General features: G+C 39.2%; 1 protein-coding gene across 1 annotated transcript in view; it reads right to left on the bottom strand.

Annotated features, from left to right (window-relative positions):
• Positions 1-27,520, bottom strand: part of SON (SON DNA and RNA binding protein) — a 56,088-nt gene that overhangs the window by 17,585 nt on the left and 10,983 nt on the right. Inside the window, exons 4-7 of the mRNA XM_072420178.1 lie at positions 16,366-27,515; positions 14,745-14,911; positions 12,902-13,045; positions 10,304-10,483 (exon numbers count right to left, since the gene is read on the bottom strand). Coding sequence (XP_072276279.1) covers positions 10,304-10,483; positions 12,902-13,045; positions 14,745-14,911; positions 16,366-27,515 — 11,641 coding nt within the window. The remainder of the gene's footprint in view (positions 1-10,303; positions 10,484-12,901; positions 13,046-14,744; positions 14,912-16,365; positions 27,516-27,520) is intronic.

Genomic DNA, 27,520 nt, shown 5'->3' with positions numbered 1-27,520 from the left:
ATTAAGGTCTTCAGGAACCCTTTCATAAATAATATATCTACAACTCACAATATCATTAGGGTGCTGGTCAGCGGGAAGAATTCTTCCTACATTGCTCGCCATTGGGAAGGCTGACAGCCTCACAGATTGCCAAAAACATCATCGGAATCTTTTAAATTGACCTTAGAGTCACAAATTACTCATTGCTCAAGGAATTTCCAGGAACTGCTGGAGGAATCCTGGTTGAGAAACATTGATCTGACAGATTTGTGGGACTCTAGAATTTTTCCACCCTTGACTTTTAACATTAATAAGACCCGAGTTGATGGGATCAGTCTGCTTTAAACCTCTATCAACCTGTTTAAAAAGTGCTTTGATTCTCCATATGAATGCAAATCCCAAATGAAGTGAATAAAAGACCAATGAACCAAAAAACTACCTTCAAATAAAATTCATTAAAACTATTGTAAAAGGTGAACCATAAGGAAAAGTAAGTTTAAAAAATACAACTTAACCAAAACTCTAGGCATTTTTTTTTTTACTATCATGAATCGGGTATATTAAAAATTCTAATATAAATGGTTATATTCATTTTTTTCATATGTGCACAATCTTCCACACAACAAATAGTAGGGGGGTATGTACTGAGCCAGCCAGGGTGTACGGCACTGGACAGTGCTGCCAAACTAGAATGTTTTCAGGTACAGATAACTGAAGTCAAGGTGCATAGAAAGCTTACATGAGAAAGGGAGCAGGAGGAGGAATTAAGTAGTGTGATGATTCTCATTCACTGTCCAATAATTAGGCACTGAACACAGTGATCTGTAAAAGCAAACAATCATGTCAACCTACAAGCTATGCAGCGAGCATGGGTGAGTGAGAATAAAAAATTTTCTAACACAAGAATTTCACCTATACAAATATTTAAACTTTGTCTTTAGGTGTTTGTCTGGAGTTCTGTTTTAAGAACACAAAAAAAGCAAATTTTGCATCGCTATCTTTTATCTTTAAATCTTAGTGTTAGGAAAAAAAGAACTCAAAATATTTATTAGAGCACACAGAACATGCAGATGAGAAGTAAAAAGATAAAAACTCTTACTTATCTTTATTTTAGGATTTTATTTGTTCCCCTCCTGCCCCAGAGTGACATCAGCACTGGATCAGCACCATCCACCTGCTTATCGGATCACATGTGATCAGAACTTCTGAGCGCAATCACGGCCTATAACTACAACTAAGGAATCGAGCTCTGAAGTTATGACCTGATTGGAGGAAGAGAAATAAAATCCTGAAATAAAATAGAGCTTCAATAAGTAAGTAACAAGGTGTGGAAATGATGTACTATCCAAAAACGCAGAACTCAGTGCATGCAAATGTTTTCCTTGAAGGTCAAAAGAGTTTACCACCTAAACTGTGTAAAAGACATACCCTCAGCCCCTATATTATGCATTTGTGTATCACAGGATATAAAAAATTTGCTCCAAAAAAAAATTCAATTTCAATTAGTCAGCATGGTGAGCAGACCGCATTCCATTCTACTATATCCAGGAATGGACTGGATCTGGTCAAAATGCTCATACTGTGCTTCTTGTTTGGACATAAAGAGCCTGATTTACTAAAGCTCCCCAAGGCTGGAGCGGATACAATTTCATCAGTGAAGCTGGGTGATCTAGCAAGTGTATCCTCTCCAGCCTTGGAAAGCTTTAATAAATCAGGCCCATACTGTTCACTGTTATCTGTGGTTGCCAAGATCTAAAGCACAACAGATAGAAATCCTCAACTTCGGTTTCCTGAGGATCACGCCGTGCCCATTGAATGGTGTACATTAGGCTGTTTTATCCAGCTGGATTCTGGAAAAACTGGGCTACATTAAAAACTGGTCTGTAATTAAGCAAAGTCTGGTTTTGGGTTCATAATTGCCAAAAAGCTTGGGAACCCCACTTAGGTATTATATCAAATCTTTTGCGCAGAAATAAGAACAAAGTTACTAACTCCAGTTTTTTTTTTTTGTCAATTCTAACCACTTTACTTTTCCACCATGAGGGTAAATCCCCTTCTTTAAAAAGCAAACATTATACAATGTTTTTTTTTGTTTGTTTTTTTTTTTAAATCAACATTACTATCAATCTAAATGTATCCTTGCAACAAACTACTAGTATTCAAGGTACAATCCACTTGATCTAAAGTACAATCAACTTTACCAAAGGGGCTTTTTAGTCAACCTTAACAGTTAACTTATCAAGTTCTTCGATTTGATGGTTTTTGCCTAATCAATCTAAAATAATGCGCAGTGTATAGCTTGGTTTATCCACTGGCCATCAGAGAATGCTTTCATATTGGTACATTTCCCCTAATATCTTATGGACAAATAAAATACAAGATGACAAATGACAGCAGGATATAGTGTGAATCCACCCAAAGGGGATTCAGACAATAAAAAAAAAAAATTATAATAAATACCTTCTAATGGCTTCCCGGTATATAAAAAAGGAACAATTCTTTTAAATATTGTAAATCTAATATGTGATCAGATAAATTAAAACAATTGTGTATATAAATATTTTAAAACATTTTAGATACGCTTAACTATATTCTAAATAGGCCAGCCATGCAAAAAAATGATTTATACAGAGGTTTGCATAAGTATTTTTTTCCAACTGGATGTTTCATTGTTTAACAAGCTGTAAATAAAGGGGTTTTAACTGCAATTATATACATAAGCAGTAAAAAACCATCCATACCAATACCAACCATCAATACAAGTTTTTACAGGATCTACAAATGGGCTGAAAAGTCTTGGCACTATACATATTCTTTTCTATTAGTTCTCTTTAGGATTCACATGATTAGTTGACTGGAGCCATCTGTGGGCAATATCATAAGATTGAAAGAAAATATAGGTCATATGGGACAGATGACTCGTCAGGAACAAAAACATCATGTAAATGCAGTCTTTTGTCCTGACTGTGCTGCTCTACATCCTTTCTGGCCTGAAAGAGAGAAGCCTTTCTTGACCTTTTTATCATGGGGAACCCTTGAAATAACTTTCAGGTCTAAGTGAACCCTCTACCATTTCCTATATCTGTAGCTCACAGTACATTGGTGTGGTGGTCAATAATTTACATTGCTGACCAGTGGGAAAACGTAACCATTACAGATAGCCAAAAAGATCATTGGTGTCACCTAAAATGACCTGAGGTCGAAACTTCTCATGGTGGACTCTTAGTAAGCTCTGGAGGAACTTCTAGTACCCTATTTAAGAAACACTGATGTAGACGCTCAATCACTAGTAATGGAGGGACATTTTAATACTGCAGCAAATAAAGAATTCCATGAAAAAAGGAGCACATTAAAGTCCTGCAATTAGCAAGTTGTGCCAATATAAGAAAAAATTGTGTGAAAAATGTCTGAGGAACATTCAGTGCAGTTCAAATTGAACTGAACATAAAATGTCTTATGAATGCAGCATAAACCTAGTTTTTTTTAGCTCTTGTTTAACCAAGTTGTAGATAGTCATATTCAACTAAAATTCCATTGGAATATTAAAGATATTTTGCCAATTAATTTTTCATCTATTTTGCAATTGCAGACTGTTGCTTCCTTAACACAACATGTGCTACCTCGACAGCTAAGTGCAAACGGGCCGTAAAAGTTAAGTGTAATGTAAAACTGCATACATTTTATTACTTCCAGCTTGTAAAACTATAAAAACAAGGTGGGAAATACTTATGCAAGGCTACCGTACATCCTGTTGGTCACACTTGGTAACATTACATGATGACTGTACTTTGCTGTTCCCTTCTCTGCAAATCTCTCTCAACGGTCTAAAAAGAAAGAAACAATCTATCATTGGCTTTTTATATAAATGGTTGCATCTAAACAGTTGTTAAAAATGTTAAAAGTAAATAAAAAATGACTATACAATAACTAAAAAAAAACAAAACTTACATTCACTATAGTTTGCTTTCGAGGCCGGGCAGCAAATTCCAGGTAGCAAATGGAACCAAAAAGTGTTGCTTGTGCCTGTTTGATCTCATTCTATTGACTGTGGAAACAGACTCAAAGAAGTAGAAACTGGCGGTTATCTTTTTTTTTTTCTTCAGTTAAAGACGCAAATAATTTAGGCTGAGCATGTAAATGAAAAAAAAAATGCCTAAGCAGAGGTTACAGTCCATGAAAACTGCTTATTAACAACAGATCCAGAGACATGTGGATAAGACAATAGCTCTCGAAATCTCAGGATATGCTATCATTTTATCCCCTTCGCTTGTGAATGTGTTCATTTGATGCTCAGTTTAAATTGCCAAGGAATAAGGTAGGTTAATGTACTAGTTACTTTTCCCTAACACAAAAGAAATTGATTTTTTTTTCCCCAATCAAATGCAAATGTTAGGATGCATGTCTCCAAAACTATAATTTAAGAGTCTGTAAACCCTGACAGGATTCAGTTTGGTTTGCTAAAGCACTGTGTAGCAAAGAATTGCAATTATGTTGTTTTTAAACCATAATGCAAAGTCAATGTGTTACCCCACACAGCAGAAGGTAGAATCTGAAGGGGTACCTTTATATTATTCTTTGCACTTACACTAATTAAACCTTGGAAGGGTAATTACACTGCCAGCGTAAACCATTTCATGGTCATTATCTCTCGGGTACAGGTAATACAGAGATAATGGTGTCCTTCTTTTCATTGTGCCTAGCAATGTTAGGCTCAGTGGAGACAGACTTTTTTTGCCCAATGAACTGTTCCCTTCCTTTCCTCAAAATTCCCTCCATTTGCAATCAGGTGTAGCTTTTACAGCAGCAACATGAGAAGAGGCTGCAATTCTAGGTGGTTAGATAAAACAAACCACTTGAAGTTGGTTCTCATTCAGAACTCTGTGAAGAAATCAGAAACAAAAGCGGATGGATGTGCACAGAGAGAGAAGTATCTAGGTAACGGTAAATCAGGCCTTGTCCAAGTTCCAATTATCACTTTGTTGTGTTCCATAGAGGTCAAGTATTATGCTGGCAACAAGGAATTTTAAAATATGGTAATATACCTATCCCTCCCCTCTACCACAGTTGTATTGTTTGGTAAAATTAAAAAAAAGTCAGCTTAATACAAAAATTAAATACTTGGACTATTTCTTTATTCATAATGAAAATTACATTTCCAGGAAAAAAATCAACATTTACAAGTATGTGTTCTTTTCTGTGTGACAATAGTTTTCCCTATGATTATAATACTATTACTGAATATACCAATGTTGGCTTAGGTTGACTTTAGTCCAATATAAACAATCTACACATTGCAAGTGAATTTGTTGACAACCCAATCAAAATAGTGGCTTTCATTTGAAGCATACAAATCTATATAAATCAGTTACCATAACCTAAAGTGACAAGGAACAGCAAATCCCAATGGGTATGGTGTTAATTTCGAATCTTTTATATAATTGTTTGGTTTGAATACGATCAAATTGAAAAAGAGACAACCGGAGTCAACATGAGTAGTAAAAGATTCCATCATTTTTATCAATAACTCTCCAAAACACAGACAAACTGGATGGAATAAGCAGAAAGAATAAACATGAAAACTTGCAACTGCGGCTGTTAAAGATTGTATGTAGACAGAGCAAAAAAATAGAACAAAATTAAAAATTTAATTGATATAGGACTTCACAAAAGAAAGATCACAGCTAAGTAAAAATAGGACAATATTCTTGCGTCGATTGAAAAGCACACTCGGAATCAGCCCATTATTCAACTAATTTCTTACAATTTAACATAACAACATGTATGTACAGCTGGATCAGACTTTAAACTGCATCAATTTACAATAGAAACATATTTACAGGGCAGCAGGAACTGCCACGCTACCAGAAGTTTCCGTAGTGCAAGGCACTTCAGAGGTCTCTCTGGCAGTGGAGGGATTGGACAAAAAACATTGTCAGCTAAAATGCCTTAAAAACAGCTTTTGCGTATTTTGTTGTAAAGATGTTACCTGTATTTCAGAAACTGTACAGACAGCATATACTTTTGATTCCTGAAGAATCGTTACTTAGGCAAAGGCCATCCCAATCCTAGCAATGCAGGACTATCTTGACACAGGACAAAGCAGAGAATTATTGATGATACATTTGTGCAGTGCTAGGTTAGTAAAGCAATTGTACAGTTCACTGGAGACTTCTACAGTGTAAGAAGGAGGAGGACTTGTCTGTGGACAGAGTAAAGTCCTAATAACTTGCCTCTAAATACCATAGGAATCTACAGCTAATATCTGATACAACAGGCCTATTTTATTAATGCTCTCCACAACTAGAGAACATAGACTATCATGGAAGAACATAAGTGATCCAGCGAACCTGGAATGGATTTTGTTAAAATCATTTGGTGTTAATTGGCGAATGTTTACATACCAGTACCAGATTTGATTTCTGGTTTCCTGCATCACCGAGGTTCCCCCATGTCTTGGAGAGCTTTAATAAATCAGGCCCAAACTGATAAATAAATCAGACCAAAATTACGAGAAACACTCCAATATTTGTGTATATCTAGCATTTAAACATCACAACTATTTTGGGTGTTATAGATTTACTGTTTAAGAGGAAAAAGGATGTGTACCAATCAGGTCAGAAAATGTAGCCTTTAAATCACAGCATTCCTAAAGTGTAATGAATGGTGGAGCTCCACAACATTTTACAAAGTCCTGAAGCTGAAGTGTCTTTGACCCCCAGCGTTATAAGCTTTGATTCTAGTAAGTTGCCAATTATTATTATTGCATGTTTTGCTGTCATCAGGTTTTATCTAATGTCTTACTTAGAAGGACCATATTAATACATAAAATACTAAAAAAGTTACTTGTGGTGTCTTCATCTGCAGTTCTGAATAATATTTTTTCATGCAATTCAAGGGGGAAAGACAGATGTGAAAATAGGAAGAATTTGGACTTTTTTGTTTCCAATAAATTCAAGTTATTAGTTTACTCTTTTCCAGAAAGAGGCAAATTATAATAGCGCACAGGGACATTGTTTTTTTTCAATTTTAAAGGCATGTCTGAAACTAAAACCAATATGGCTGCAAAGTACGACACTTCAGAAACATGGCAAAAACTGCCACCTAACATTAGTGTCATGCATGGGACTTGCAAAACATAAAAATAAGTTCTAGGTTGACAACATACACAATGGAAAAAAAACCTGGAGATACAGTACCCTCTAACCTGCATTTATTAATAGTACATGTTTCATTTACAACATTGTGTAACCCCAGGGACTGTAAGTGAGAATTACAAAAGACCATAAAAGGGTCACATACAGCTTTTTTTACCACCAGTATTATTACACTACTGACGGTGACCAACAGAGCTGTATACACCGAGGAGTTAGCACCAATTTTATTCCATTTCAAATGGTGTCCATAAAGCATGTTTGAAAACTGAGACTCAACTAGAAACATGGTTTATTGTGAAACGCACACATGGCTATATACATACAAGCAAAATAGCTGTCTTTTTTTTTCTTAATTCCTGCAAAATATAAAATGACAGCACTTCTAATTTTAGAGTGAAATTTATACATAATAAGGAGGATAAGCAAAACATTTTTTTGACCCATGCAATACTGGAACTTGTTCTATTCCAAGAACATGATATATTCCCTCTGGACATAGAAACACAAGCATCAGGTGTCAATGGGTAAAATCAAAAACGTAATTTGCGGTAAACTGCGCTTCTATTTAAATTGTTACAGATATAATTTCTTTGTTCTGTTTTTTTTTTTTTTTTTTTTTTTATAGGTATGCAGGGCCACAACAGGATTACTTAAAGAACTGTGGAACAAATGTAAAACTTTGTACAGAAAGGAGGAAAAAAAATTAGTATTTATATGTCCATTGTTTGTAGAACCATACACAGTTTCTGCACATCTGGGGCCTGGTTTTCTTTGCTTTTCATGTAGCCGTTAGGAATCAGTCCTTAGTATTCTTTAATGACCAGTTTGCAACTAATCACAACTCACGATCTGGAAGCATTATGTCCATGTGAGGCCATTAAAGAAGGGAGGGTCTCAGCCCATCAGTACGTTGGTTTGGCAAGGTATATAAGTGTGGTTAATTCACCTTCCTCAAACAATTCTAGAACTGTAAAACAAGAAAACGCCATATAGCAAGCTGGATTTATAAATGTATGATTGACAAATTCATGTAGAAAAAAGAAAAAAAAACACTAGGGAGTAATATTATGTTATATGCACCTTAGGTTGTTCAGTAAATGTTGAATCTGCCCCAAAAATCAAGACAAGCTGCATGCCAGAACATTACTCTGCACCAGCTTCACTGTCTGTTCCATAAGGTTAAACAAAGATCACACAGTCCACTTGCTTTACATTGCACAAGTCATTCATTCAGCTGCTCTTACATTTCTTTGCACGAGGATCAACAATGTTTAGTACTGGTTTTGTATTAGAGGTGGAGAAAACTCATACGGATGTCAGTCATAATTACTCATGTTCTTTTTGAACGAAAGACAAATCAAAATGCATGTTACGTACAAGTAAAAATCATGACTCGTTTTGTCCCTAAATACAACACAACTGTACACTGTAGATTTATATCTGCAAATCACAATAAATACAGAGCAAATACATTTATTCAAAAGGCCTAAAGAGTATTTTAAACTGAAAAAATGTGCTTCTCCCAAACAAAGCAAAAGTGTGTTAAGCCGCAAAATGTATGTCTTCCTATGCATTTTGTAGCCTAGTTACCAGGGAATACTGACAGTCTACTGTATTGTGTCTAATGTCATGTTTCATTCTCTAATGCTAGTTGTGGGTTCAGACCTGCGGGCTGTGATAGAATTTCCTGGCAGCAAGGGATAGAGGTGTGACAGCACCCCTGTCAACTCAGGAATGATTGAAAACAAGTTCAACAGTAAGAACAAATTCATCGCAAATTCATACAAATGGGAGACAGAGAAACCAATGGCTTGAAATTTAATGTTCCTGAGAAAAATATTACATTAAGCTACCGCCAGTGCTGATCATATCTTTAACAGCCTAAGGCTGCGTACACACGCTCAATATTTGTCGTTGGAAAGGATCTTTCACGACAAAAGACTGCACAATGCAGGAACGAGCACTGTGCATACAGCACCATTCTGCTATGGAAAGAGGAGAACGACGGAGAAGCACCCCGCTGAGCTCTCTCCCAATCACTTTCATTATGGTCATTCCACATTTGTGGATCCGCCAGAACAGATCCATGAATGACAAGCAATGTACACACACCGGATTCTCATCCGATACCAGCCCTGAGGCAATTATCGAGAGAGAATCATCTGACAAAACAAAACCAGTCACATTTCCCCCCCCTCTCAGGACATTTTCAGACTGCTGCTTTTCATTTATCCATCCAAGCGAGTTTGTTAACATTTGAACATAAATCCACCTAAATACTAGTTTACAGAAATCAAAATCTGCCAGATTATTTATTCCAATACACCCAATGACAAAAAGCAGACTTTCAAAACAGCTAATTTATGAATTTTAAAGCAAGTGATTCCTCTTTAATGATACAATATCACCATGCATCTGTGTAAAGCCCCCACGCACCTATTACTCCAACCACTTTATATTCCAACATTCTAGCGCTCCCCTACTACTTCTGTTGCAGCAGACATAAAAGTAATTCATGACGGCTGCAGTCAGAACCCAGAGGAAGCGCTGATGCTGTCCCTATCATATGATAGCGCTAGTACCCAGAGTATAAATGCTAGGTTCGTGCACTGCATATTAGGAAAAAAAAATGGAATTTAGAGGGCCCTGGGAAAGGCAGTTTCCAGGGGTCAGGGGGTAAGGGAGGGACCACACAACTAATTGCCCAAAATAAACAAGATGGTTTTTTTTTTTAAAAGAGGAACTAAAGTTTATTGAATTAAAAGTGCTGACAGGTGGACTGTTTTTTACCATGTAAAACAATACTGTGTGCGTCTTTTTTTTTCTAGCTGCCTGACAAACTTCCTTTGTAAAACTCGGCACAATTTTGTGCCAGAAATTGTGTGGGAGTTGTGTCATCCTGGACCTGCTAATGAAGACAGTTTGGAAAAAGACCAGTGGATACAAGTGCCAGCAACGGAGGTGAGCATGGACACTGCATGTTTCTGTACAAAAAGGGTCATTTTGCTAAACAGGTCTGTCAAAGTGCAATCATGCAGTGCATACTTGTACTTATGGCAAAAAGATTCTGAGGGGCCATAATTGCTCATTCAACTGCATACAAAATTATTGTTAATGAAAAACAATTTTACGGTATCAAAGAAAAGAAAATGTAAGTGTGCGTCTCTTACCTGTGAGGGACCTGTGTTGGTAAAAACATCATCCTTGCTCTCCTCTGTCTTTTTATCCACAGGAACCCATTCACCGTATACTTTATCAGACTCCTTTTTCCTGTGCTGAGATCCTGAAGATACAGGAAACTCCTTGGTCAAAGTTACCTGATTTTTTGGAGCTGGCTTCAGGCTGGGATTCTAAGAAAAACACAGCAACATATTAGTTATTCAACAATGTTACCAGAACTGCATATAAAAACTCTGAAATGTACATCTCACAGAGCAAAATAAAAGTATATTACAGTAATTCAAAGTATGTTCAATGCTACTATATAAACATAAAAGAAATATTTTACTTGCATGCTAGGTAAAACAATTACGACTGAAAACATGCAATTCCATATTTTCACCCACATTCAGGATGTTAATTACTTAAAGATTGGTTTAGCACAGTATAAACAGGTAAAAGTCCAACAAACAGGAATAAATGACAAATTCTGATGTATGTACTGAAATCTTTTTCTGACCTGTACAAATCAATTTCTAGAACATAACAAAGGGATTAGACATCTCCCTAGGAATGGTAAAAGAGCAGCACTGCCAACTTCATTTTAAATTAAAAAAAAAAAAACTGGGGTTACCAAATTATACCTGGTACAGGAACATACTAATTCATATATACTAAGAACCTTAACTTAAGAACTGCCAAGGGATTGTGATTTTTTTACATGCAAAAAGCAGTAAATAGCTGTTGATGCACAATTTTTTTTTTTTTTTTTTACATTTTTTGTCTGATTTTGACATAACATTGAGTTTGCATTAGTACACTCATACTACTGGTAGTCCCCAGGTTAAGGACATCTGACATACAGAGAACTAAATACAGCTTCCCTGCTCCTCAGGACAGAGGCTTGGAGGGGGGCGGTTTGCATGACTTGCAGAATAAGTCTTTATTAGTTCGGCAACCTCTTGTAACACTTTAATGACCAAGACAAACTTCGCAGTTGTTTCTTTTTGCATATCAAAGCACAGCTTGCTCCAGAAGTTAATGAATGTCTAGGCTGGATAAGGTTTTTTTTTTTTGTTTTTGTTTGTGTTCTTTGTGAGGACTTTATACAGTAACTGACACCATACTGCCTAATAATATGTTGAGGCAATCATCTGTCCTAATTGCATTTAATAAAATAATGTACCAGTTCAGACTTACATACAAATTCAACCCAAGAACAAGCTTACAGTCCCTATCTGGTATGTAACCCAGGGACTACCTGTACTTAAACTAAGAAGGGAACCAGCTTTTATTCTTGATAAGCAGACAGCAAGACAATTTACCAATTAAACATTATAATGTATCTGTTAATCTTTAGATTTATGGCACCGTGAAGGATTCCTAGGTGCCACTTTCTCACCTTTTTAAACTAATACTAGGTGATCAAATGCCTAGGCAACCTAACTCAGGGTTTTGTAACCTGTTTGACTGTGATGGAAGAGAAGCGGTGGATATCAGCCTGATTTTGAAGTCTTGTCCCAGTATATGGCTGGGACATAACATTTTACTGTAATACCAAAAAAGTACGTAGACACTGTGCTTAAAGCAGCCTAATGCATATAACACCTATTCACTAATATTGTATGAAAATGCTTAGATTGCTACAAAGATATCTGCTAGTTCCATATCTTTAATGATCTCTAGCACGTTTTTACAATTCATTAATAGAATACACATTACTAGAATTAATGGTTAGAACTCTTGCCTTGCAGGACTAGGGTTCAGACCTGGGCTAGATTACATTATCTGAATGGAGTTCATATATTTTCCTAGAGTTCGTCTCTAAATACACTCCAACTATAGTGGAAAGAATGGCCAACAATCTGTAACCTCAGCTGGCTGAACAGAACTGCTACCTATATATTTCAACGGTCCAATTGTTAGTTTGGAAAATTTTACATTTGAAGGCCCTGCGTTTCAATCACAGGTAAAGCCCAACTGTAGTCAGATATAAAAGACAGAAACTGTGCAAATGATATCAGAAAGCAAAGTAAAAGAGATGAGCCTATCACTGTGCTGTATTGCTTTTCACTATCTAATTACAAGGCAAGACTTCTAGCAACATCCAGAAAAATAAAAAAAACATACTGAAATGAACTCTAAATTAAGGGTGAGTATCACAGAAGAGGCTGGTTTTGGCAATTTATCTTATTTAATTATTTTTATGATAATACAATATTTCCTAGCATTATTTTTTTTTATATACAGGTTGACATTCAAAAATCTGGCAACCTCCGAACCTGAGGAGTGTCGGATTTTCAAAAATTCCCAGATTTTTTTTACGGTTATTTGTACTGTATATATTTAACAGAAAATGACTACCTGCCCAGTCCTTTAAATAGATGCTGAATCCATAATGGGGCTACACAGCAGAAAATAAGTGAGAAGGAATGAGCAGGAAAGCACATGCAAGCAAGACACAAAAGCCGATTCTGGAGTACAGCGCCAACAAAACATAAACGCCATCTCCAGACAATTGTAAATTAAAAACTCCAAGCCGGAAATCTGAAGAACCAGATTATCAAAGGACGGTTTTTTGAATGTCAACCTGTAGTTTGTAAACTTACCAGTAAACTAAACGAGATTGGTTTGTGTTCACTGACTTTAAATGGATGATTGTAGAATGGTTTGTCATCCTCTTCTTCATCAGAATCATGGGGCTTATTCACAACCTCATCATCTTCTTTGCTCTGAGCAATTTGCTTACATTTCTGTAATAAAAAAGGTAAATTAGAAAGCAAATACTGACAATGAGGCAATTCCTACACACAACAATCTCAGAAAACAAGCCAGCTGCAATAAATTTATTTAATTTACCAAATAACAGGTCTGTACAGTTTCCCATCAATTAAAATGTGTTCAGGGGTTCTTTGTTATTTTGCGCCCCTGAATGGATTCACCAAGGGCAACTTTGACCATGATAAAGACCCCTAGGATCATTTTATTTACCAGCCTTTTTATGGTTGTACAATGTTCTTTTTCTGGGTGCTTAAAGTGGATTGAAATAAAAAAGCCAGAATCTTAGTAGAGTAAACCCCAGACCTGTTCATAAAAAAGTAGTAAATCTAACTTAAGACCTCACACACATATTTATCTATAGACATAATATAGACATTGATCTTCTAAATTCCCAACAGAGAATCACATTTTCTTGCCCTATTATTTTCTATGTTGGAATAATCTTTGGCAACCCACCAGCCTCTCTGATCTACTACACCAGCTGTGTTTAGGTATTTAGAATTAGGACTGAAACCTGACTCTATTATGAAATTCTACGACGAATCATGAAGCCAAAAAAAGGCCAGTGAAGGCCCAAAGCCATTTTACTACTTGTTAGGAACATACAAACTCTGTTATGTCACATTACTGTCCACATCCTAAGTACATGTGCACTGAAAATATGTAACCTATGAATGTAATTATATGTTTTTATTTAAAAAAAAATGCTTTTAAATTTTTATTGCTCCAGCCTTCACATGGGGATTCTGGCACTTTTGGTTACTGTCTACTGACTATCATCTTGCCATTAGTGTTGCTGATGGAGGCTGCAGGATTAACACATACAATCTATTCCTAATTTGCAGCTTTCATTAAAAGAATATCCACTGATGTTGCAAAGAAAGTCCATAACGTTCTTCCTAAAAAAGTCGGAGAACTGTGTTCCCAGTTGTGTTCCTGTTCAATCGACTTTTACACATTCCCCTGGTGGAGGTAACTAGTGTCCTAACCAATAGAAAACAAATATGCAAGGTCCCATCAGAAACCAATCCAGGACAATGATACGCAACCAATGCTAAAGGGCATAAAGTTGAATGAGGCTGGGGAAAAACAGCAGCACTAAGATTAAAAAGGGTCTTAAAATCAATCAGGGTTTAAATTAATTTTAACAAACTGCCATTTCAGCTTCAGTACCTTAACAGTATGTTGATATCTTCCCAAACAAGGTAAATATAAAACAATGAAAACGAATAGTGTGTTCAAGCATCAAAGCTAGTGTCTCTTTTACAAATGATCACTGCTACTATTTGTAATGATCATTCATTAAAACTCTGTATTTATTTATAAAGATAAATTTACAGCAGTTAAAAGGAGCTGCTGCAGTTAAAGCAGAACTAAATATGAGAAAAAATGTAAACAGACTTATGTTTTATTATTGCAAAAGGAACAGGCAATATTTAGTTCACAATAAAATTACCTTTCTTGTCCGCAATTTTTAACTGTACAGTTTGCTGTACATGAAGCTGTAGGGCCATTTCCCTCCTATTTAGAAATACTTTGCCAAGTTTTGACAAACAATTTTGCTGTAATATGCACAGGCTTCAGTAAGGGCACTCCCCCTCTCCCTCACTTTGCTTTGAGCTTAAAACAATTAAATGAAAAACCTGTAGAAGTTAATTAAAATTCACATACCTCAGTAAGTTCTTGAATTGTAACACCATATGTTCTCTGGGTGACCTTCTCGTCAACAGGTGCAGATGGTGCCAATACTGGCTTCAAGCTTGGTGGTAAGGGCATACCAGCTTTAGCACACATGGCAGCTGCATTAGCTTTGGCTATTTCCAGAAGCTGAGCTTTGTCTTAAAAAAGAAAAAAAAAAAAAAAGAAGAAGGTTTATTATGTATGTATACAGGGCAGTAATAATACTTAAAGAAGAGGAACTAGACCCAAAACAGCAAAAAAAAAACAAAAAAAAAAAAACACACTTTAATCCCGCAGGGCAGTCCGATCGCTCCTGAGGTGTCCCGCATCGTCCCAGGCCCCGCCATTTTCTCTTCTTTTTCCTACATCACCAAACCCAGGAGCGAGATCAGGTGACGTAGGATTAAAAAAAAAAAAATTGCCAATCTCAGTGTGCAAGCTTGAGATCGACAAATTTTTCTTGTGCAAAAAGGCTCCTTCCGAGATGCTCGGGCATGCGCAGAGCCTAAGAGCTTCCTGGGATGCCTGATGTAGGTATCCCGAGAGGCTTTGCGCTACCATTCATTCTCGACTGCCTAGGTGAGAATTACAGGGCGGTGCTTCACTGAAAAAACACACAGAATTTTTATTCTGCATAAAAGGGTTGTCTACCCTTTTATGTAAAGTGAAAATTGTGAGTTTGGGTGCGCTTTACTATTAGACACCGTCACAATGTAATAAAAAAAGAATATTGCACTCACAAATTATATTTTCAAAGATGTTTTCTTTTACCATCAGCCAGGTAATCAGCCAGTGGGCTGCCAGGCAAGTCATTACTACTGTGTTAAAAAATAGAAAGGTACTTTTGATCGGTGCTCAGTCATGAACCGTCCCCTAACTCTTCGCAATAGGGAAGGGCACACGCCAGTTTTTGTGCAATTGTTCTCATCAGATAATCAGCTCAGGGCCGATATCAGGCGATAACCTTACATGTGTACAGTGCTCGTCGACCATCATCCGAACGACTGTCCTGGCGGATACATGGTTGATGGATGATGAACGATCGTAATGGAAGTGAAGGGAGAGAGAGCGCAGCGGGGTCCCGCTACATAGAGCAGAACGGTGCTGTATGTAAAGCACTCGTTCATGAGTTCGTGGGAGTTACATCACCCTGGCATGGCCAATAAAGATTGAAAAAGATTGTTGCTAAGCAGAAGAAGAAAAGGGTGATGGCAGTGCCCTGTGAGGTATCGGGGACAGGTAGGTGGCGCAGCTTTAGTTCTGCTTAAAAAATTATTTACATCATTTAAAAAAGGTGATAAGCACTGTGGGCAACATGGAGACTTTGGCTGACAAATACACAATTTACATTCCTCCTCAGGCCAGGCATGCACATTATATATTGTGCATGTAACTGCTAAATGATCAAAAGAAATTACCAGAAAATTAATGCGACAGTCCAGTTACACAAATGCTAATTACAAGTTTACTATCTAAAAATTAACAGTACACATGTTAACATAACTCCTTGAATAATTCAATCAAGTTACAAAAATGACTGGCCAACAATACAAACCATTCTATTCTATAAGAAGCGACAGTATATAACAGGGGGAAAAAAGGGATTACTTACCAAGATCCGTGAGACGTTTTGGTGATCTGGCAGAGTCCATTGATTGGTCTCTTGACCTTGAACGTTTTCTACGAACAGGCGATCTACTAAAGCTTTTTCTCCTTACAGGTGATCTTGAACGCCGCCTCCTAACAGGAGACCTGCATGGGCTTACTCTTCTTACAGGAGATCTTGATTTTTTCCTTCTTGAAGGGGTTCGACTCTTCCTTCGTTGTTTGATACTATAATGTTCTTTAGAGCTAGACCTTTTCCGTCTTTTATCATTTGATTTACTTTTGTCTCTTGAGGTGGATCGGGATCGAGTTTTCCTTTTGCGGATAATATTACTTTGGGACCGACTACGAGATCGATCAGACTTAGACGGAGCTCGTTGTTTGTTTTTGGGCGATTTTGGGGTTGGCGATTTCGATTCAGACCTTCTTTTGCAGGCAACTGACGGAGTTTCAGAATGCCTTTTGTAAGTCGAAGACCTAGATCTCCTCTTTCTGGAAGAGGATCGAGAACGTCTTTTGCGTGTGGCTGAGGTAGAGCGGGAGTGCCTTTTGCGAACAGCAGAGGAGGAACGCTTTTTACGAGGAGACGGAGAGCGGGAGCGCCTTCTACGTGGAGCAGATGGAGAGTGTCTTCTACGAGAAATAGAAGGTGAGCGAGAACGCCTTCTGCGTGAAGCAGAGCGAGATCGTCGCCTTTGTGCCACCGATGGTGAACGGGAACGCCTCCGGCGACCTAAAGATGGGGATCGCTTACGGCGTGTTACAGACTGTGAGGGTGAATGCCTTCGTCGAGGTATGGATGATGAGCGGGAGCGTCTTCTGCAAGTGATGGAGGAGGAGCGGGAGCGTCTTCGGCGGGCCACCGATGAAGATCGTGAGCGTTTTCTACGGTGGACAGATGAGGAGCGAGACCTTCTCCTTCTAGCTGAGGAGCGGGAGCGAGAACGTCTTTTGCGGGCTACAGAATTTGAGTGAGACCTTTTGTGGTCTACAGAGGTTGAATGGGACCGCTTTCTACGTGATCGAGACCTCCTCCTTTTAGCCACAGATGGAGAATGAGAGGATCTCTTTTGAGCTACAGATGTTGATCGAGAGCGTCTCTTTCTAGAAACAGACCTCGAACGAGACCTCCTTAATCTTGTATCAGACACAGAAAGTGATTTTTTCCTTCGAGGAGCAGATTTTGACCTTGATTTTCTTGTTTTTATCACAGAGCTAGACCGAGACTTCTTTTTCCGACTCACTGACTTGGAGCGTGACCTTTTTTTTCGTGTGGTAGATTTTGATCTTGATTTCTTTCTGTCATCCGATCGAGAATGCGAGCGTACAGACCTGCTTGTATGTTTCAAAGGGGAACTCCTTTTTGAGGACGTGGAGAGAGCATGGGACAATTCTGTTTTTGACAGAGACTTAGAACGTGAACGCTTTTTAGAGACATCCATTTGTGCTTGAGTCACAGTTGCCTTTTCCAGCGGAGAAAGGTTCCCCAATTCACTGTTACTGGAACAGGACTGCATCACAAATGGGTCACATGTATTTGAAATCAAAGATTCCTGCTCTACTTCTGAGACTGAAAGAAGTGACGATTTTACAGAATCTTCAATTAACTGTGAATGCTCAACAGAATGTTCTCTATGATCCAAAGGATGTGGAGCCATTTTTTTAAGAAATGGCTGCTCTAGCAAAAATTTTGTCTCATTACATGAAGATTGGGAGAAAGGTAGTGCCTGTTCAGCATCAAGGAATGTAGTGACTGGTGGATCAACTAACTTTTCAGAGTTGTTTGAATCTGAAACACATGTCATAACAGAAGATCTTGAAGTTTCATATTTAACACAATCCAATTGAGCAGAAGAAAGCTGTTCTTCATTTGTCTCTTTAGTAACACTGGATGCAAAAGATGATTTATGTGATCCATCGGAAGATTCATAGAAAGACAACTTCTCTTTACAAGAGTCTGGTTTAGAAATAAGCATGGCGGTCTGGTCAGAATCATAAGGCAATAACTCAGGAGGTGTGTGAAAAACCGAAGAATCCTGTTCAGAAGAATAGTCAGAAGTATTTTGGAAAGGGTTTGAAGGCTGCTCAGAATCATAAGGCAAAAGTTCTGGAGGTGGTTGGGAGATAAACAAAACTGGTTCAGATGATTCAGAATTAAGACACACATGTGTAGGTTGTTCGGAGTCAAATGGCAAAAGGTCTGGCGGCTTTATTTTACATTCATGATCAATTTGAACATTATCAGTTAATGAAACTTGAGCAGAAAGGTGGCAGTCTACTTTATCTTGAAGTTGTAATGACATATTAGTGGAAGCTTCTTCAGTTTCTGCAGACAATACAGTGGTTAGAGGTTTGTTGCAATTCTGCTTTGGAGAGAAAAGAGGACTATTTATAAAAAATGTTTTTTCAGCTGTGGTTTGTGGGACCTCAATAATTTCAGGACTTCTCATCTGCTCATTCTTGGAATGTTCTGCATCAAGATCTATTTGCTCAGATTCAACCCTGGGTGTTCTTTCTTTAACACACATGAAAATGTGGTCTTCAACAGACTGGCCAGGTTCATAAGATTTATTTTCTGAATGTGAATAACTGTAGCTTTCTAAAGACTTATTCTGTAGTGAAATATCAAGACAAGCCTTGTCAGGAACATCATCACTCTGAGAGGCTAATCTATCTGGAGGATCAACTTTGAACTTCGTACCTCTGTCAGTCAGTTGCTGTAGAATGGTAGATGAGTTTTTACCACCTTCTATGCTACCTAATAAAGTCTCCTGACTAGATATGGTTCCATCTATCAAGGAAACGTCACTGTCCAGCAGGGGCATGCTGGGTTGTTCTAGACAGTCTTGGGTTTCAACTGGACTGGCCTGTGGAAAGTCCAGACACGTGTCTTTGAGAGGCTGGTTCGATGCTTTCATAAGATGTTGGCTAGTGCTTAAACAACCTTTATTCAAGCAAGATACAGATGAAGAATATTCCTGTAAATCGGTATGTTCAGGGAAAGTCTGTGGCTGGTGAGTGATAGAATAGTCTTCCACAGAACTGAGCTTTTGCCCAAGCTGTTGTTTATCAGGCAAAAGACCACTACAGTTGGATGAAGATTGCTCAGGTGGTGTTAAATTACTAGAATGATCAAGTTCCAGCTGCTTGCTAGAAGAGGTTCCATCCAGCTGAGTTGAGTCAGAACTATAACGGTTCCCAGTTAAAAATTGATCATAGTCTTTCTTCAGAACCAATCGAACAGGGCTTTCAGTAGATTCATCAAGGAGAGATTTATGTTGAGTAATAGGGAGTCCTTCTGATATTTTATGTGAACTCTTACAGGATTTTTCTAAATGTGGCTGACTGGACTTGAAACATTTTTTATGCGCCAGACTTGAGCAGGGTACCTCAAGCTGAGATACAGACGCTTTAGTATCACATTGCAAAGAATTGTCAAATCTTGAATCGGACACTGGTGACTGCATTAATTTATGATTTTCATTATTATCATCAAGGCAAGATGACTTAAGATTCAGAGACAAATCAAGAGATGAGTTGTGGTATGCACTGGAGTATTTTTCAGCCAGCTGTGGATGGGACATACCAGAGTATGTTTCCATCAACGGAGAGTGTTCTGGGCTTGCATAGGATTCAACTAGCTGTGGATGCTGTGCGTTGCTGATGGGTTGCACCAGTTGCAGGTGCTCTGGGCTGTCATATGGCTGAGCCGATTGTGGGTGCTCTTGCTTGTCATCCAGTTGCACCAGCTGAGAGTTCTCATGTTGGATGCATGGTTGGGCTAGTCGTTGGTTCTTTGGGCTGGAGAGCGGCTGATCCGATCGCATGCATTCTATGCTGGTATGCATTTTATTTAGTTGCATTTTCTCTAACATGACATGTGATTGATCTAGCTGGGAGTGTTTCGGGCTAGAGTATGGCTGATCCAGCTGTGAGCGCTCCAGATTAGCATGTGGTTTAACCAGTTCCAAGGATTCCCCTGAGGTCCCAAATTGCAAACTATTTTTTGGGTGCGCTGGGCTGCCACATGACTGCAACAAGTGTGGCTGTTTCAGTTGCGGACGCTCAGAGGAGTCATACAGCTGAACAAACTGTGAATGGTCCGAGCTGTCATATGGCTGCACAACTTGCGGGCAATCTGAGCTGGCAGACTGAACCGTTTGTGGGACAGTATATGGTTGAGTAACTGGTGGATGTTCCGAGTTGGCAACTGTTTTGTGAGGAGTGAGTTCAGGGCTGGCAATTGGTTGATCCAGCTTGTGTTCTGAGCTGGCATAAGGCTGATTGATCTGAGAATCCTCCAAATTGGCATATGACCGATTCACATGTAGACTTTTTGGGCTAGTGATTGACTGTAGACTGGAATTTTTCTGAACCAGTTGTGTCTTCTCTGGGTCAGCAAATTGCTGGTGTGGGCTGCCATACGGCTGAACCAGCTGAGAACATTGCAGTGTATCAGTAGACTGAACAATCTCTGAATTATCTGGTCTGGAAAATGACCGAGCCTCTTGAAGTTCCTTGCTAACCATGGATTCAACAGGTTCTTGGCTGTCCGGACTGCCATATGGTTCAACAAGCAGTGGATGCTCTGGACTTGCATAGGGTTCAACCAGCTGTAGGCATTCAGGGCTGGCATAGGGTTCTACTAACTGAGGTTGCTCTGGACTGGCGTATGGCTCCACAAGGTGTGGGTGTTCTGGACTGCCATAGGGTTCAACCAGTTGGGGGGTATCTGGGTCAGTAGATCTAGCCCCTGAAATTTGAATACTGGGGCTAACAAATGTGTTAACTGGTTCAGGACAGGGTAAACTAGTGCTGGGCTCCTGTTCCTGGACATGATCCTGACTGACATGGTACTCAGTCAACCCTTGATGGGAATATTCCTCACTAGAACTGGCTTGAACTTTTGAAGAATGCTCCAAACTGGCACAAGGTTCATTGAGTACGGAGGAAACAGATAAAGCATCTGGTTCAGTCAGTAGCTGGCATTCAGAAGTTAAATATTCAGTGACCAAAATAGGACGATCTGGACTGGAATAGGGTTCTATTAAGTTATTCTCTGGACTACGATATGGGTCAACCAATGTGGCATGAGTAGGACTAATGTAAGACTGCATTGGGTCAGGACAGGAATCACGGATTAAGCTGTGGTTGGAGTCCACATGTAAACTATTCACTGTAGTAGAATCAGTAACAGATGCTGGCAATAACTGACATTCTGAGGTTGTAGGAGATTCAAATAAAATTGACATGCCAGAGCTACATTGATCTGTAGTAGATACGATCAATGAAGAGTCTTCAGAATTTAAACACTGTTCAAATAATGGGGGATTAGTTATACTTTCATGTTCACTTTTAAGCGGACAATCAGTGGTTACAGGCATTTTGTCCTTTGAGAGGTTGGATGAAATTTCAGGAACAGTGGCTTGCAATGAAGACATTTGATTAGGCAGATTGTGGTCAGGACTAGGCATGCACTGAAGAGCTGTTTGTTTATCAGTTTCATTAGGAGCTTCAGTTTGCAATTCTTCACTGGACACATGTGATTCGGCTGCACAGGAACCATCCACAAGTTCTCCAGCTGTATCTACGTAAATAGATGGTTTTGCGGTGTTCTCAAATACAGATTCATGGGCAGCACTGTAAGCAGCATAGCTAGACAAAAAATTAGGACCAGTAGTGGCCACATCTGGCACTGGCATGCTTACTGTAGCAGCAACATCAGGGACTGGGATCTGTGCAGCAGCAGTCACATCAGGTAATGGAATTCCAGCAGCCACATCAGGAACAAGTGTCCCACTAGCCACAGGCACCAATGCTTCAGCAGTAACATCAGGCAACAAATTATGCCCCTCAGAAACCAGGTCATTATCAGAATTATCAGGGATATGATCTGGAACAGGTACTTGAGCTTCACCAACAAAGTCTGATCTTGGCACCTGAGCTTCAGCTGTCAAGTCAGATCCAGGAACCTGGGCTTCAGTGGCTAGATCCGAGCCTGGAACCTGGGCTTCAATGGCAATGTCCGATCCAGGAACCTGGGCTTCAGAAGCCAAATCTGCATTTTGTATGTGTGTTCCTGAAGTAAGGTCAGGTACAGTCCATTGTGCTGCAGCAGCTAAATCTGGAACAGACCACTGTGCTCCAGGTGCCAAATTTGCCATAGCCCATTGGGATCCAGCAGTAAGATCAGGCACAGACCACTGTGTGCCTGCAGTCAAGTCAGGCACAGTCCACTGTGCACCTGTGGCAACATCTGGCACAGCCCATGGTGTTCCAGCAGCAAGATCAGGAACCGACCACTGTGCTCCCACACCTAAATCATGCATTGGCCAATGTGAACCAGCAGTTAGGTCAGCCATTGGCCACTGTGCACCAGCTGTAAGATCTGACATAGACCACTGAGTTCCTGCAGCAATATCAGGTACAGGCCACTGTGCTCCACTAGCCATATCAGGTACATGCCATGAAGTTGCAGTAGTTAGGTCAGGCACAGCCAGTGATGTCTCAGGTGCTAAACTGGACACAGGCATGTGCTGTTCAGGAGGCAAACTAGGAACAGAAATTTCATTACCATTTTCACTAGGAAGAGGCACTTCAGCTAGGTTGGGCACAGGTATCTGACTCACTGTATTTAAACTGGGTGCAGAGGCTTGTGATCTAGTAGAAAAATTTACAGCAGGTAATTGTGCCCTTGCTGTGATTGTTGATAACGGTATCTGTTCCTTTGACAGCTTTCCAGCAGCTCCTTGAGACTTGGCTTGGGATAACTGTTTTTGAATTAGAGATTTTAATCCAATGCTATGCTTAAAAGCTGTTGCTTTTGACTGGGTGGTTTTCTTTTGTGGTATGGGAGATACAGACTTGCGCTTAGTTACTGGAGATTTGTCTTTTAGCTTGGCTTGGGACCTGGACCGATGACCATGAATTGGTGACCTGGACACAGAGTGCCGTTTTTTTGTGGAAAGAGTACCTGAAGTTCTAGAAGTTGATCTTGAACGCTTTCTGGAGGACGACAGGGAACGTCGCCATCTTTCTCGAGACCTTGATCTTTGTCTGCGAGTACGTGACCTTGACCGACTACGGTGCCTTCGGGTTGGAGATCGAGAAAAAGAATGTCCCTTGTTTCTTGAAAGGGACCGTTTTCTAGGAGACGTAGATTTTGAACTTGATCGAGAATGCTTCCTATGCAAAGATGATTTGGAATGTGAAAGATGTCTTCTTGAAAAGGATATTGACCGCGAGCGACTTCTTGATTTAGATCGTGATCTTCGACTACTATTTGGAGATTTTGTATGCGCTCCCTTTCTTTGAGTTTTTGATTTAGAACGTGCACTCTCCTTCCCAATGGATCTGACCCTTTCTGAGGATTTTGAGCGTGATCGTTTTCTCTTTGCTGATGATTTGGATGGTGAACGCTTTTTTTTACTCTTTGATTTAGACTGCGAACGCCTCTTCCTTCCACGGGACTTTGAGCGAGACCTTTTACTTTTAACAGATTTTGAATGTGAACTTTTCTTTCTAGAGGACGACTGAGAACGTTTTTTCCGAGAAACCGACTTAGAGCGAGAACGTCTTTTTCTAGCTGTAGATTTAGATCTTGAACGAGAACCCCGTCGCCTGTCCAGAGATGGAGATCGGCTATCTTGAGCCACAGACCTTGACCGGTACTGCCGCTGCTTAACTCCTAATTTGGATGAAACATTAGAAATATGAGGGAAAGGATGTTTCATTGCAGTACAGGATTGGGAGTCATCAGTTTGAATGACATCTTGCTGCAAGGCATCTTTACCATCTGATCCCACATTTGACAAACTCTCTTGTTGTAAAGGTTCTGGTAATAAGGGAGTGTCCATTTGTTTCAGCTGTGAAGCATTTTGAGATGATTTAGAATTGGTTCTTGAAGATTCTACATATGAAGTAGCATTTGCTTTTGTGGAAAGAGATAAACTAATTTTAGAACTTTCTTTATCAGAAGAATCATCAGATGTGTTGCATAACTGTGAACTAGGAAGAGGCTTAAAGGTTTTGACAAACTTAAACTGTACTGGCATTACTGTTGGAGGTTTTTGAATTTCATGCACAACAGACATGGACATCTTTGAGGCTTCAGAGGCATTAGTACAGCCATACACAGACTCAGTGCAAGATGCAGATTCAATCTGTCCACAATTTTTTTTCTTGGATGCAACGTCATCTTCCAAAATAACTTTTTCATCTAGCTTAGATATAGATTCAGTGTTGGTCTCTTCAGTCACTGGTGTAACCATTTCAAAGCCAGTATTTTGATCAATGGACAAACTATCAGCATTCAATGTAGTATAAGGGCTAGATGTGCTTGGACTGCAGTTGTCAGGATTTTTGGCAAGAATTTTTTTGCAATCTTTAGAATCTATGGAACGAAACACAATAGGTTCATGATCTTTACTGTCTTCATTTGTATTGGTTATGTTGGACTTCGCAATATTATCCAAAACCTGAAGGTCATTGCTGAATGAACACTGTCCTTTAAGGGAACTGATCTCAATATCTGTTTGTTTATTAGTCTCAAATAATGTATCAGGTGTTTGGATAAACATTTGCTCCTTATGAGGCATTTCCTTGGGGCATACTTTTGTACCTAGCACAAAAGATGCTAAATTATCCTGTTGTGTCTCACTTGTGTTCTGTTTTTCTTTATCAGAAACAAACAGAAGATCTGGATGATCTACAGGAAATTCATGTGCATCAATCCCATCACTAGCCAGTGTAGAGTCTTCCTTAATGAGTTTACGAGTTTTACTTTTGATGGTCTCATTACAATTTTCTGTTTTATCAGAAAGATCTTTTCTAGAATCAGCAGAGGAAGACATAGCATTTAAATTTGAAGTAGAGGGCATGCATTCATTGATTTCAGAGGAACTATGAGTTGACTGGTAAAGCACACCGTGATCAACAGCCTGTAGCACTTGTTTGTAGGATGACGTAGTAGCAGACAAATAACTTGAAATACATGAATCCAATGAATGCCTAGACTCTTGAGAAACGTCAGTTTGATCCTTAGAAGAAAAGTCATGCAATTCAGTCTTCTGTGTAAACACAGGTTGCTTGTCTCCCACATTTAACTCCGATGTGTGCGTTTCTACTTTTGTAAATATTACCTCTGGATTTTTCTTGTTTATGTAAAGCAATTTACACTCATTGGAAAGTTCTTTTTCTTTACCAGTTAACAGAATAACTTCATCATGTGGACCAGTCAAATTTTGATCATTTAGTCTTTGTGATGCAAGATCAAGCTCTGCTGATTTTTCCGCCATGTTGCCATGTTCAAAGTCTTTTGTTGTTTGCTTACTGCTTGTCTGCTCTGACATGCTAGTAAAACTCTGCTGAGCACATAGAGAAGAATGAGACATTTCATTGGAATTCTGCAGCATTACCTCTACTCCAAAGTTAGGAGACGATGCATATTCATGGTTTAAATTACAATTTGAATTAGGAGAAACTTCAGAACATCCAGAGACTTGCTCTATTTGAACCTCAGGTTGATTACTTAATGAAGGTTTCAAGCTTGTAATATTGGTAGCAAGAAATGACTCTGGTTTTATTCCTGCATTAGATGTTATATAGCTAGTGAGAGAAGCATGATGCAAAGATGCATCAGCAGCATTTAACTGGGTATTTTCCTGCAAATCTGAACTATCTGGCAAAATCTGAGTGGTTGAACATTCTTCAGGGGATTCTACAGTAGATGCTGAATGTGAAATGACACTATCAGGTTTCTTTAAACCATCATCATTACTAATGTGATAGTTGCTGGTTTCAAAATGCTTCCAATCAGAACACTGGACAGCCTCTGATGGTGGGGGATTCAAGGTCATCATACATGAATGTTGATTACTGGCTGAGTTGCAGTAAGAAAATTTGTCTTCTGCATCAGGGTTGGAATAATCTGAACACAAAGCTTGATTAGCAAGCTCCAGTTTATTGCCCTTATTGTACTGCTTGAAGGAGGTTGGTTCAATATCAAAAAGATCTGTAGGTTTTGTGCTGCATGTTTTCTCTCTTTCAGAAACAGTGTTGACTGATTCTGCAACAGAAACGGTGTCACATTTGTGAATTACATCACATGTTTCTTTACCAATGCTTGTACTAACTTTTTGTGAAGATATACAAACTCCCTCTCTTAAAATTTCAGCATCTCGTGGTAAACTTTGCAGTTTCTCAGTCCCTGTGCAATCCCGCAAGGTCTGGTCAATAGGCTTGCAAGGTTCTACTAAAAAATGTGTAGATATAGGGTTCTCTTCATCAGATTTGTTACAGTGAATATTTCGCTGAGAACTTGCCTCAATCTGAGAACATGGCACGTTTGAGACAGATGCTTTAAATAAAGAATCAAATGTTGTCTGGTTAGTTCCTGATAAAAGCTTACATGATTCAATCCCTTGAGCATTTTCACTGGATGATTCCATTTGTTTTTCTAGTATTACGGTTTTTTCTACACATGGAGTTTCAGCCATACAAAGTGATTCTGAAGTAATCGAGGAAAGTTTACTTTCATCATTGATGTTTTCAGATGAAGGTTTAGTCTGTTTAACAGTTGAGGAAATGGATAGCTTCTTTTCATTTAAAGATGCTAGTTCTGACAATTTCACTTCACTAGATCTAGACCGTGATTTGTGCTTCATTTCTACAGATCCAGACCGTGATCTTGACTTATTTCCTGTTTTATATTGTGATGGTTTTCTAGCTGTTGAAGGAGATATGGACCTAGATCCTTTCCTAGCACCAGAGGAGGATCTTGTATTTTGTCTTCTGGCATCCAAACTAGACTGTGACCTTTGTCTTTTTGCAACTAAACTGGAACCTGACTTTAGTGGGCTTTCCACAGATTTATTTGTTCTGGACGCAGAGCTAGACTTCTGCCCCCTGGCAGGGGAGTATGACTTCGACTTCCGTCTTTTGGTTGGTGAGGTTGACCGGGACCTGTGCCCCCTTGCAGGTGAAGTGGACCGTGATCTCCGTCTTGTGGAGGCTGACCGTGACCGCCGCTTCTGTGCAGGCGAGGCCGAACGCGACCTTCTTCTAGCAACCGAAGCTGACCGGGACCGGCGCCTCCGAGCTGGGGAGGCTGACCGGGACCGGCGCCTCCGAGCTGGGGAGGCTGACCGGGACCGGCGCCTCCG

This window comes from Pyxicephalus adspersus, chromosome 1 (assembly GCF_032062135.1).
Source record: "Pyxicephalus adspersus chromosome 1, UCB_Pads_2.0, whole genome shotgun sequence".
Lineage (NCBI taxonomy): Eukaryota > Metazoa > Chordata > Amphibia > Anura > Pyxicephalidae > Pyxicephalus > Pyxicephalus adspersus.
Note: the sequence above shows the minus strand (reverse complement) of the source record. Positions and strands in the feature narration are given on the sequence as shown.